Source organism: Lycorma delicatula, chromosome 7 (assembly GCF_047948215.1).
Source record: "Lycorma delicatula isolate Av1 chromosome 7, ASM4794821v1, whole genome shotgun sequence".
NCBI classification, from domain to species: Eukaryota; Metazoa; Arthropoda; class Insecta; order Hemiptera; family Fulgoridae; genus Lycorma; species Lycorma delicatula.
The window spans coordinates 52,148,768-52,163,431 of NC_134461.1; the positions used below are offsets into that span (position 1 = coordinate 52,148,768).

The following is a 14,664-nucleotide window of genomic DNA, read 5'->3' on the forward strand; positions in this document are numbered from 1 at the left end:
ATTGTATCAAGTCATCAGATAGTACCTTTTAAACGTTATAACAATTTTTATTTAATGGTATTTATTTTCTCTCCCATAAAATAATAATAAACTATAAATATTTCAGTTACATTATTAATGATTCAAAATATAATAAAATTAATGAGTGATTAAAGACAGAGTTAATTACCTGAGATGCATCTGCATTATCACCAGTATCTTGTTCATCACTATCATAGCTGCCAGGAATAACAGCCTCATCTTCTTGTACACCAGTCAACATAGTTAATGTATGACCTAGTGCTGACAATTGTTTACCAATATTAACATCCAAATGAATATCAACTCCTTCCATAGCCCATTGGACATTAAGAAACCATTTAGCATTCTCTGTAAGCAGAATATATTTAAAAACTACACTATTTTAAAATATAGTATAAAATACTTTACAGTGTATAACTACAATTTAATTATATTGTATTCTACATAGAACAAACAAATCTAATCAGAAGATTAAATTAAATTATGCTTTAATATTACGTAACTGATTCTGACCCTTCTATATCGGACATAACGCAAATTAGTTTATTACATTTTTTGCTGACATCAGCAGTTTGAATCTTCCATTCACTGCAGCTCATTATTATTTATTTATGTATGGAATATAAAATTTCAAAATAAATAAGAAAATTGCTATCATTTATGACCTGCTATAATTTTCAGGTGTTGATACTTTTTTGGATTTTCAAAACAACATGAATTCCCTAGCTAAATCCATAAACTGACTAATGTAATGAATACAAGATATGCATAAAATTTATAAAATGTTTCAGAATGAAACAATGAACACGGATGATAAGAGTAGTGTTCTAGGAAATCTTGACATCATCAACTACAACCAAGATTTTTTGAAAACGCTTTGGTTTAGTTGTTCATATTATATAATCAATCACATATTCTGAATGATTTAAATCAAAAACATTAATTAAGGATGTGTATGAAATATATATTGCATATTACATAATTCTCACTTTCAACCAAACGTTTTTAATACGCAGTCATCATACAAATCATGAATATTTGGAATATATCTAAAAATATAATATAAAACTATGTTAAACAAATATTATAATAATACATTTAATTTGAATTATAAATAATTAACTGGATGCTGATAAGATAGTAAACTGTATTCCCTTATTACATGATGATTTTGCAACTAAAATGTTACTTTCCACATCATTAGAACAATTCAGAGTAAAAGGAAAACCAAATTTGTTTCAAGTACTGACTCACACACATCATCAAAATCACACAATGCTAGATGAAGTTTCCCTTTGGACAGGTTTTAATACCACTAACTACAAACAAAACAACAAACTGTAGTGTCATACAAAACTATTTTCAAAATCATCTGCATTATGTGTACAATGGGATGTAAACAAGTTAAATTTGCAATTTGTGATTCATTTCAGTGAAAGTGAATTATTATGGTCAATTATTCATATTATTTCCAAATGATGTGTTACAAGTATACTTACAGTTATGAATTTTAATAGTGAAGTCTAGCATTGACTTGCATCTAGGTATTCTTAATACCTAAGAATAGCATTCTTAGGAATGAATTTACAAGATTTCTCAATTATTTGACTTATATCAGATTGTTTTCTAAACCAAAATAGCATTTACTATTTATATTTACTGAGAATACAAGCAACTTCTAGTAAAACTTTTGAATTGATAGACAGAGATGATTAGACAGATGACAATATGATTAATGCTTCAATCATATTTTCAACACTTCATGACTGGTTATTTGTTATGCAAGGTGTTAAAAAAGTTAAGCTGTATGTTTTTTTTTTATTTAGAGCTTTTAAGTGTGCCTTGGAGCAAGCATTAAATAAAAAGGTATTCATACTACATATTAACAAATAGTTCGTATACCTAATTTTCCATTTAAAACAGTAGAAACATACCAGATTCCAATCTTTGTGCAGCTATTGTTCGACTACAGACTTCATATGTTCCTTCTGATACGACACAAAGATTCATTGCAATTGCAGATTCACTAGTATCTGGTTTCCAATCATCTAATGATGTCTCAAAATCATCAGCAAATCGTAGACAAAGACCAACAAATCGTCCTTTACTAACAAGAGATCCTGAGCTACAAGCAGAAATACTTGTAGATTCCAAAGTAACAACCACTGCAGCGCATGAGTCACTATCCATGAATAATTGCCTGTTTATACCCCAAAAACTGGTTGGCTAAAATAAAAGTAATATGTAAATATGACACATCAAAAATTAATAAAAATGTGATTTTTAAAAATCACACACAAGGTGTAAGTATAACACATTTACAGTTTCCTTATTTGTAATTATTTCCATGAGTTTGCTTATTTGAAATGAACATTTCATGCTTATTTGCATGAAGTACTCAGACAATTGACATCTGTTACATGAGTTTATGCAAGGTGCTTTTAATACATTTCTTTTAACAGGAAAAAGTTGAATTGTATTATCATCACCAGTAAGCAGATTTTTTAAGCTATATCTGTTATATTTTATTATGATTTATGATCTTAATTAAAATTATTAAGCATTTTTTTAAATTAATAAGTTAAGATATTTATTATAAATTTTAATTGTTTAGAATTTTTTAACATTCTTATAATATAAGAGGTTTTAAAATGGAAGATACTTTTTCTAAGCCAACTATTCTCACAGCTTTAGGTTTTGATTTTGTAGACTATGTCTGTACCTTTTTGGGAACATACTAGGCAAGATGATGAGAAAAATGTAAAATATTCTTTTTGCTTTTTGGATAACAACATTATATCTTCTCTTTTTTTACAATTTTTATCTTTTATTAAATAATTTGTAGCAAGTTGTCACTGTAAAATACACAATAATACTTTTGAAAGTACCTCATTTTATTTATATCCTGGTGTTATATTGAAATTAAAAAGGTAAGAGTGGAAATGAAGATCTAGAATCTACAAAAAGATAAAACAAACTAATAAATAGATATTTGACAGTTATTTCCATTTCCAGTAGACAGATATTTCCATTTTTTAAATGTTCAAAATACTCAATTTGGATGTTTTAAAAAATGTCTAAATGGGTGAAGAGAATGAAAAAATTGGTTATTAAGGAGTCAATTTTAGAATTATTTTAGTGCATTTCATATCATCATAAACTTGACAACTTTAAAAATAAGAAAAGGATACTTTTGTATTTTAATTGTATGGGTTTTAATTGAAATGTGATAAGTAAGACCATATTGGAATTTCTGCTGTATTATAAAGTGAATTATTAAGTTTCAAAACTCAGCATTCCAAGATATAGTGGAATAAAACTAGTATAGACAGAGTAATTTTCTGGTGTACAGTAGCTGAAATAGAATTTTAGCAAAGTGATAACATGCAAAAGCCTTATTTCCTTGGCCCTGATGACTGAATAATGGATATAAGTTTTACTGTAATGAAAATGAATGCAGCAATAAAAAGTGTGAAAGTAATATTCCAAAGACAATTTTTAAAATGGCTTGAACACACTTGAGATAAATGGATTACGAAAAAATACAATGGCGGAAATATTGCGCAACAAGCCAAGATCCAAGTGAGAGAAAACACGAAAAAATTACTAATAGTTAAGAAGAATGAACTACATTCAACTGAAAAAACATAGGAGGCCAGGGACTCAGAGAAAGATTTTTAAACGATTTTAAAGTATATTAAACTGCATTTCTGCTTAAGTTACTTATTTCTGTCTTCATGTATTTTTGGGACCACTAACATTTACTAACATAAAAAGAATGTACATGAGTAAATTACTTTAGATGTAATACATATATATAATGATATTTACTGTACAAAGAGGAGTTAAGATGGAAAAGAATACAAAATAAATGTATAATGTCAAAATACATATATCTCAGAAAGAATATAATAAAACACACATACACATAACACAAATGCACAATAAAATACTTCTCTTACAGGCGGTAAAGGGTTTAGAGGTATGCAGATGCCCATATCCTCCACAGTTAACTGTAGAAACAAAGTTCCTAAATGAGGGCTGCTTGTTAGCTTTTCAAATGGTACCTTCTCAAATACCTAAAAATAATAAACATGAATTTTTAATAATAATTCAATTCATAATAATTAATATTCCACATTAATTTTATTGTTGAATTTAAGCAAATTAAGGAATAGAAGAAATAAATCCTTAATAAAATTATTTATAAATAAAAAAATTAATTAAATCTTTTTTATTAGATTATTTAAACATAAACTAAAATTAATAATTTTTTTTATTTTTAAGCTGAATTAATCTGACAGTACAACAATAGAATTTTTATGAAAAAGTAAATACATCATTTTCAAAAATGTATTTTCTGCTATTCAGTAATAAGTTAAATACACAAAAACAACAATTAAATTGGATATTAAGTTGGGGAAGTAATACAATTTATTATATTTTCATTAAAATTATTGCTAATAATTTGATATGACTAGCTGGAATCAGTCTATACAAACAATTTTGACTATACTTAACAAAGTCTGCATTAAACTGCAAATACTATAAATGTAAATACTGAAATAAGTTTTAAAGAACCAAACTGATTTTTAAACCTTCTCACGTCTTGCAAGAAATCTTTTTATTCTGAAATAAATAATTTTTCTTTTATTAATTTACACTTTTAAATATATACACACCTGTTGAGTAGCAGTTAAAACTTCTTTATTAAGGTTAGATCGTTGTTCACTCCAATATTCATATGCATTTTTATAATTTAACCATACAAGTATAGCTTTATCAACAGCAACTGGTTGAATGTAAACTAAAGGTCTTTTTAAAGTAATCAGAACAACTTCTTTATCTTCACTACCAGTACCAACCATTTCTCCTTGAAAAGCATTTCTTAAACCTTTAAAAACAATTAAAATATTTTTAAACTAACAACAAATAAATGTGAAATAAATTAGAACCAATAAACATATGAATAATTACACCAAACTAAATAAATATAATTAAATACAAATATAAAACACAATTTATGTGTATATATATATATAATAAAACTCAACTCAATCCAGCAAGTACAAAAATAAGACAACTCTTACCTTATCTTTATTTTTCATATAATTTTTTACAAAAGCACTTTTGCGGGATCATGCACCATGTCGTATATATTTATATAAAATTACATATCAAACATAAGAAAAATTAAACGATTAAAATTACAAAAACATAAAAAAATAAGGTAAGAGTTGTCTTATTTCTGTACTTGGATGGATTGAGTTGAGTTGAATTATATATATTTAAACTATTAGTGCAGAGGTGATTTGGGTCTTGTAAGGATTTTAGAAAAAAAAAATATATATATATCCAAAATACAACTTAACCACCAAACATACTTACAGAAAAACTAATACCATATATCCAATACCAAAAAGTTATACCAATATACAGTCGAAAGTTGACTATTGTCAATTTTGACTATTCAAGTCAAGTTTGACTATTGTCTAACTTAAACTCAAATTAGTTTGTTTTAGGTTTTTTTATTACTGTGTTTGGTGGTTAAGTTGTTTTTCGAGTTTAATTAGCACAGTGGTCAATATGTTAATGGCATTATTTAAATTTTTATATATAAAATCATTTATTGAAAATTCAAATAACTCATTAACATATAGATTATTATACTAATAAAATTTAATATTAATTGAAATATAAACCACAGTAAATTGGCAAGTTAAATTTACTATATTAATTCCAAGAATTGATTTTTTCAAGATCCTGCATCTTCAGTTGCTAATAAATTCTATAATTATATTAAAATATTTATTTGTAATTTGTAAATTTGTTGAAATAGCTAAGTTATAAAAGATAACTAATACTACAAAGTTATAGGTGTACTATAAAAGGTAACTTATACTTACCTATAAGGTAAGTTAAAGGTAATAGATAACTTATAAAACAGTAACTAATAATTTCAGCAGTTTCTAAACTCTAAATTAAAAAAAAACAAGTCATTTTAATGTAATGTAGTATTAATACCAATCAAAGATGTGGGATCCTGTGAAGAGAGATTCTTGGTATATAATTAGGTAAATTTAACTTATCTGTTTACTGTATTTTGATGGTTTAAGTTTCATTAATATTAAATTTAGTTTAATTTAATTTAAATTCTATTAATAAACTAACAAGCACAGAATATTGAAATAAGACATATTACCTAAATTTTTCAAGATATACTTTTGCAGGATCCCACATCCTCAGTCATGATTGAAATAATTTTGTTACTGTATAATAAAGATTTAAAAATAAAAATAAAGAAAATTGCATATTAATTTAAATGAGTGCTGCTATCTCTTGTAGTTTTTGTAAGACTGTCACCATGAAACACTGTCTGATGGTCTGAGGATGTGGGATCCTCTGAAAATACTTATCTCAATATTTTGTACTAGGTAGTATATTTAAAAAATTGAAATATAATTAAATAGTTCAGAGGAATAATATGAATCTTAAAAAGATTAATTTCAGTAAAGTAATATATATATATATATATATATATATATATTTTGAATTTTTAAGCTACTGACCAATACGTGTTTTGAAGAATGCGAATTGTTGAAATTCTGGTTCAGCTTCTTCAAAAAGAGCATTTTTAATTAGTTGTCCAAGACTTAAATTGACATCAACAGCTGCTTTACCAAATATTTTAAGGGTTGTGTTGGGCTGAGTACATCCTGATACATTTTGAACACGATTTGATAACTGAAAATCAACTGCTCCTGTTTCTAATCTTACAGCACAATTTGTAGGTGTTGTTGCTGTTAACTGTATTCTCTGCATAAAAATATCACAAACATATACATGACACTACAAGTGATTAATTAAACATGCATATCTTAAAAAATAAAAATAAAATAAATAAAATTTTGCAATACAGCACAATTGAAATGTTATAATTAAATTTTGTTAAACTAAACTTGGAACATTACATACAGAACTGAAATTGGACTAAAACTCTGCAGTGACATAGTATAATCTCAAAATTAAAGTAAAATTAAATAAAAAAAAGTTATGAGGAATTTTTTTTTTATGAGGTCTATTGATTCCATAGTGAAGTGAACTTCTTAACCTTTTGGCCAGGTTCAAATCTTGGTCAGGCTTGTCATTTTTATTCTTTTTTTCTGGGCAAAAAACACTTTGGCATTATCATTGCCTGGACATAATACATTTGTTGCAATAAAACAAACAGATATCACATTTTACATCTTAATTAGAATAATAAACTTCAAACTGTTACATGGCAACTAGCATGAAGCGCCAATACACACTACATTGAATTAAATATTTGAGTATAAACAGACAACCTTAAGAAATAACAACGGTGGGTCTAAAATTTCCTTACTGTTGCCCAGGTTTCATCTAATGTTTCTGAGAAATTTATATTTAAGATGCAACGTTGCATAACTTATGCAATCCACAAGGAAGTGGCACATAGTCAAGCGGCCGTTGCATCATGTACATAATGGAGCATTTTCTCCTGACATTAAAAACTCGTAACTCTCTCATGTCCCAACCACAATCAGCAGAAGAGAAATTTTCATATGCTACAAAATTCACTCCCATCAGCAGCTCTAATTAGGTGGTTAGCCTGTAGGTACTTAAAAATAACATTTTTGCACAGTTTATTAATCATTTTTATCTTATAATTAAGTAAGTTTTGCTTATCTCCATAGTGGAGCGGTAGCATCTCTGTATTTCATTCTGGGGGGAGGTTCTGAGTACGAGTCCTGGTCAGAGGCATGTGTTCTACACACAACAAAATTTATTACTATCTACCACAGTAGTTGGACATCAGGCTGTTGTTACTGTAGAAATTAATGAAGAACAGCTAAAGTCCTAACCAATTTAAGCTTCACACATTAACATTACTTCAGTCCTTAGTTTACTACAAAGAAATTTTGCAAGACTGAAATGTAGAAATTGTGAAATAAGTACTTTGTTTTTTTATGTATATGGTAAACTACATACTGCATACTCTTCTCAAAGGATACTGAGTAGTCACTGATAGAATGACTGAATCTTACTAATGGTACTACATACTTGACCAAGAAACTCTTAATTTCCAACTTCCTCACAGACTCAATGTAATGTAGCACATTTTCCACACATTTAATAACCTCTAACTTGTTTTTCTAATTTATTTGATATCCTGACATAATACTTGCCGATAACATCATAAGCTCTAAATGATCAACAATATTTATTATATACAGCACCAACATTTATATAGATTAAAATTCAATTCTCTTATAAAATTGAAAATTAATTATAAATTAATTAATTAAATTATTAATTATAATTAATTATACTTTTGTAACTTAACTAATAAAAAATGGCTCTAAGATTTTTTTATTAAACTTGTAAGAATGTAAAAATACAAGACCTGTGCTAAACTATAGTAATATATCTTAAAACAAGCATAAAAGTTCGTCAAATTACAATACCTTGGGTTGTTTACAGAAAAATATAAATCATAAGAAATTTTTAAAAAAGTATCTTATCTACATTTGTGATAAAAACCGATTAGATCTCATTAAGAAACAGAAATAAATCTAAAGTTGATAGGTTGAAACAGCAAAAAGTTAAAAAAGATTCCACTTTGTATTTTTTACAGGAAAGTAATTGCTCCTGAACTCACTAATTAGATTTCAAAACTAATTAACTGACAATGGTTCCCTTAGGTAAAAATAATTACATCTCTAGATGTAAAACAAAATATAAGCATTTAATTAATCATTTTGTCAGTACTTATTTATACCAACAAAAATATCCACAGATATTTTGCTTACTATATTTTTCCACAGATTATCTTGCTTACATACATAAATATAACTTTATATCCAAAATCTTAATGTTGGTGAACTCAAGGGATCTTGAAATGTTTCTCTTATAGGCTACAATAGTCAGCGAAATAATTAAAATACATATTGAAAATTATTACAGAAAATAATGGAAGACCCAACTTCATTATGAATCCAGCTACACATGCAATGATAGTGATGACAACCAATTTATTTTTAAAGCAAACACGATTATGTGTTAACTTCAGAGATCTAAAGAAACCAGTTTATAGGCCATAGATTATGGTGTTACATTCTCACCTTACTGAGTATGCAATTTCCAGAATGGTACTTATTAATATATATAAGGTAAAATAAATATTAAAATAAACAGTATAAAAATAAAGTATATAATATACCTTGATGCGGATAACTAAGGAAAAAAGTATACGTTTAACAGCAGATGTATTACTAGTTTCTTCTGCATCTTCTAACCATAATGGAACTGGTTTTTCACCACCATACACTTTTTGTACTACTTCATTAACCTCCTACAAAATTAAAGTATTTTAATAATCAGTAGAAAGTTTATATAAAAATTAATTAACGAAAATCTTATATTCCAATAACAAACCTTAAATCAGTAGTTTTATTTTCAGTCACTAAATAAATTTAAATAAGTTATTTATATATTAAGAACTTCTTTCTTAACACTTTTGAGCCTAATGAAGTAGCTTATATATTGCCAGTCAAATCCTCACCTATCCAAAGGTAAAATCAAACATATTCCATGTTTATTATTATTTCAAAATAATTACATTATTAATACATTAGTATTATTTTTTCAAAATTGTTAATGCTTGACATCTTATGAATATTTGAAAGTGATTTTAGCTTCCTTACCTGATAAATCAGGCTGCAAAATAAATTAATTTTTTTCTATACAAGTGCCATGAAGTTTATACTGGTTCATTTGTAGCGGTGTTAGCATTTCTGTACTTTTACATTACTTTTTCTGTAAATTTTACATTTTTAAACAATTTCAAAACAAAATGTAATAATCATATCTTATCTGAAATAAAATAAGATATACCTGAATAACAGTTTGGGCAAATAATTTTTTATAGAAGCAAAATAACTATTTTATTAATGAAGTCAATTGATGTGAGTTTTTGAAATTCTGTAGGTACTCTCAATTTACACGGATGGTACGTTCCAGAAAATTTCTGCATATACTGAAACTCCATAAATTGAGACTTACATTTAATGCAGAAATACAGGTTATGTTTTAGTTGTTATACAGTAAATGATATGCGTATATTACAGTACTCAAAAAATACTGTACTTTATTTTATTATTTCATTATTACAGTATCACTGTATTATTTTAATGATATTACAGTACAATATATGTATTTAAAAATAATACTTTTATTTAAAAAGAAAAAAATATGTACTGTATATACTGCACATAGATTATTTCCACTAACATCATTTAAAATTTATTTTTTTTTTTTACTTACATTAAAAAAATTAGTAATGGTGGACTGTTTGGATTTGTTCAGCAAGTCTTTGTTCTTCCTTGTATGGTGCAACTATATTTTCTAGTTCCCATTGAAACCGCAAACTACACTCAATCACTGGATCTTCGGCAATTATAAGTTCTTTCAATTTCTCTGCTATTTTTACAAATTTGTCTAAATTTGTTCAAGTTCACTGTTTATTTTTTATCTAAATTTTCTCTTCTTCATTTTCATCATTGTCTTATACGATTTCATTTTTTATCACCTCCATAAGTTCCGAATCACTTAATTCTTTATTTACATCCTGCACATATATGTCTAAACACCCTTATTCTGGCAGTTGACTACTTCATTACAAGTACCCTCTATTTCTTTATTTATTTTGTCTCTATCCTCTATGGCTTCATTACATCTTCACTTTGGCCAGGTCTTTACCACTTCGGACCAAAGCTACTTCCAGCAGGTGTTTAATGTGTTCTGTTGTAACCGTCTAAAACGTTTTTTATATTTGCAATATAATCAGCAATTGTCTACTTTTTCCAGCATTCACTCAAAGTTAAGATTTATCCTCTTCCATGACATCAAAAAGTTTTTTAAATGTTTGACGAATTTAGTATGCTTTGAAAGTTGCATTTACACACTCGTCAATGGGTTGCAAAAGTGGTGAAGTGTTGAGTGGGAGAAACTCAACTTGGATATTTTCAACAGCTTTTTTCAGTAGCACCTCTGGGTAAGTCGTACAGTTGTCTAGAATAAGCAAAACTTTGTGCGCAAGATTTTTGGACGCTAAGTACTTTTTAACCTCTGGTTTAAAACAGTTATTAAACCAATCCATACAAATAACAACAGTTCCATAACCAAGCATATTTATCAGCTCACCAGAAAACTAGAATATTATTTTTATTTTTTTTTTTAATGCAAAAAATAAAAATAATCTAATAATGATCTTGATTTTTAAAAATGTTTTTAAAGGACTGGTTTTTTATTGTTATAAATTAACAATGGCTTAACCAAACAGTCTCCAGATGCATTTGAGCGGAACAACAAAAAATGATCCTTTGCTGCTTTATGACCCGGTGCGGTTTTCTGTTCTTTAAAAAGGAATGTATGCTTTGGCATTTTTTTTTAATACACACCAGTTTCATCTGAATTGAAAACCTGTTCTGGTATATAACCTTTCTCCTTTATGATGCTTAAAAATTGTGCTGGGTACTGTTCAGCAGCTCTGAAATCTGTAGAAGCTTTTTCACCTTGAAGTTTCACATTGTGCAAACTGTTTTTTTTTTTAAATCTCTCGAACTAGCCCTTACTAGCATTAAAACTGAAACTGGATGAACTATTGATAGAAATTTCAGATTCATTACGTGTTTTTCACTGAACACCCTATGATAAAGCTGCGTAGCCTTTTCTTAAATTAAAGCTGAACTTAATGGCATATGCTTTTGAGTTTGGTCTTTAATCCATGTCACTAACAACTTTTCAACTTTCTCCAATACCAGATTTCATGTGTACAAAATGACCTTGGCACAAACTGGTACACTGGTCGCGATACTTTGGTGTATTTTGTTTTTATTAAGCCATATTGTACGCACAGACAATTCATTTAAGTTAAACTTTCTAGTTAGACACCACAGTATCTTTATTATCTAGACAATTTAGAATTTTAATTTTTCTAATAACGATAAAATTTTTTTTGTTTCTTAGGTTTTAACACAGCACTCATTTTTGATTACATTATGTAAAGGAACAGTACATTACAAAAAAAAATAGTCTTACAAACGTAGCTGCAAAACACACCAATACTCAATAACAATAATGAGATGAATTCAACGCAGTGTTTTTGTACACAGGCACATGTAGGCTAACATAAACTGTGAATGAACGATGATTGTGAAAACACTGTTCATTCCAATGACTCATAGGTGTTTCCTGTTAGTACAGGATAAATGTACTGGTAAATGTGCGGATTTTTAATCTCGTAATCAAAATATGTACTGTATTACAGTATTTTACTCTGTTAAGAGTAAAATATGATAACGACCGTAAGTGAAACCTATCATGTATTCAAAAATAATTTTCCTAACTTATTCAAGCGTGTATAACTGAAATTGCATAAAAAAATTACATGTTAATTGAGGGTGCACTGTATTAAATTTTTAATTAATTTTTAAAAAATTTATAGTTTAGTGTAACTTTTATTACTAAATACTGTGGACAAAAAATACTTAAATTATTTAGACATGTAATGCAAAGATATAAAAAATTACAAAATATGGAAAAAAATCGTCACAATTGAGACTGTAAAAAGCATAAAAAATGTGATTAATAAAGCTCAGGCTCCAAACTGTTTAAAAATAAAAAAATTACAAATTTGATAATATAACTTCTTCCAAAAATCAAAATTTTAACTCATTAATAACTAAGATAACTGTGTGTGTGAATCATTTTACTAAGCGCCTCAGGAACAGAAGTAAAATTTTTTTAACTTCTTAAACTCCTGACCCTTGCATGGAAAATCTGAAACTTTAATTAATTTAAAGCATTAAGTAAAAATATTTTTTCCAAAGAATTTCTTACTTTTCTGCCTAACGCTGTAGCAATAAAATGGAAAGTATGGTAATCAGTTTAATTTGGGCATATGCAGTTTTCACCGGATCTTTATGTTTTGACACCTAAGGAACCCAAAAAACCAGATGGAAATTTTCCAGATCTTTGTATGCACGTGTATGTGTGTTCAATTTTTGGTGTTGGCCTCCAAATCACTTTCTAATCTCCAGAACTACTCAACCAATTTTGACCAAACTTCAGATAACTTCTGTATATGTTGTATTGATGCCATTAAATGTTAAAACAAAACAAATGTTCAACTGTTTTATAAATGTTTACCTGACAAAACTTTAACTTTTAAATGCCATGGTGGGAAACAAACTAAAAACTGCATCACAGTTCTTTTAGGTATGACATGTCAGGGACAGAAAAGTTGAAACCTCTCTTAATTGGTAAATCGAAAAATCCATGTTGTTTTGCTAACATTAAATCTTTACCTATTCAGTACTAAGCCAATAGAAAAGCGTGGGTTACTAGTGAAATCTTCAAAAAAATGGTTATTCAAATCGAATTATCATTCGAAAAATAGAAAGATTGTTGTGGGATTTAAAATCCACAACAACCTGTTATTTTGCTAGAAACAAAATCAACAGTGAAAACCTTTGTTCTAGCAACAATAATGGTGATGATGATGATGATGAATGACAGTCAGATACCAATGTTTTGCAAGTACCCAGCGACGTAACGTTTCAGACTTATGTTTATATAGATGAAGATTTGGTAGTAGCCAAATACCCTACTGAAAAAAATGTTTTAATCTATATGATTAACGCAAAGACAAATGAGAATGACACCATAGAGACTGATTCAGATAATGACAATGATGAACGTACCCTGCGTACTATACCCAACTTTAATGGGAGTTATGGATAACATTGATTCTGTTCGACGATATGTTGAGTACAAAGGTGATGTACCAGAATTGGTTTCTTCCGCGGTGGCAAATGTAGAAAAATGGTTGACTACACTGCATCAGAATAAACGTCAGACAACTATAAACAATTTTTTTAATCGATTTTAATTAAATTCAATTTCTTTTATGAAAGAGTCAACCAATTATTCTTCCTTCACTTTTTATTTTATTTTTTATAATTTTAATATTGTTTTTATTTTATCTGAAAAACTTTTAACACAATCCTTGAATTTAAAATGAATCGTATTTTATATATAAAAGTATGTTTCACTATTCATATTAAGTTTAAACCTTTTGTATTTTTCATTCATTAATATTTTTGTGCAATAAATTGATTATCGGAGAGAAAAAATGTGATAAATGTACCGGTTTTCATGTGTATTTATTAGCCTACATTTTGTTTAGTGTTTTCCTTGGTAATGAATACTCTTCAGTAATTTAAGTTTAACTTACTAACTACATATACGTACTAACCAGTATTACGTACTGAATACTGTATTTATAATGCTGAATCATGTCATGTAATAATATTGCTATGATATAATAAGACTGTATATGGAAAAAATTCAATATTTTCTCAAATAGTGCTGTACATTTTATGTGGTGAATTTACAGTGAGTAGTAATTTGGTAACATGTATGTTTTTGTAACTCGAATTTTCTATAAGTCAATTTTTTTTTTATTCACTTTAATATTTGAGTTGTAGGAATTCCACTGTATTTTAAATTAAGTTGTGTGTGTATGCCGTCATCAGAAAAAAGCCGTGTGGCGGGAAAGTC

At 27.6% G+C, this 14,664-nt stretch overlaps 1 protein-coding gene across 1 annotated transcript in view; it reads right to left on the reverse strand.

Annotated features, from left to right (window-relative positions):
* tweek (transmembrane protein KIAA1109 homolog tweek) overlaps positions 1-14,664 on the reverse strand; it is a 260,309-nt gene that overhangs the window by 57,621 nt on the left and 188,024 nt on the right. The window contains exons 63-68 of the mRNA XM_075370220.1: positions 9,263-9,394; positions 6,591-6,837; positions 4,704-4,915; positions 3,984-4,100; positions 1,956-2,247; positions 170-369 (exon numbers count right to left, since the gene is read on the reverse strand). Coding sequence (XP_075226335.1) covers positions 170-369; positions 1,956-2,247; positions 3,984-4,100; positions 4,704-4,915; positions 6,591-6,837; positions 9,263-9,394 — 1,200 coding nt within the window. The remainder of the gene's footprint in view (positions 1-169; positions 370-1,955; positions 2,248-3,983; positions 4,101-4,703; positions 4,916-6,590; positions 6,838-9,262; positions 9,395-14,664) is intronic.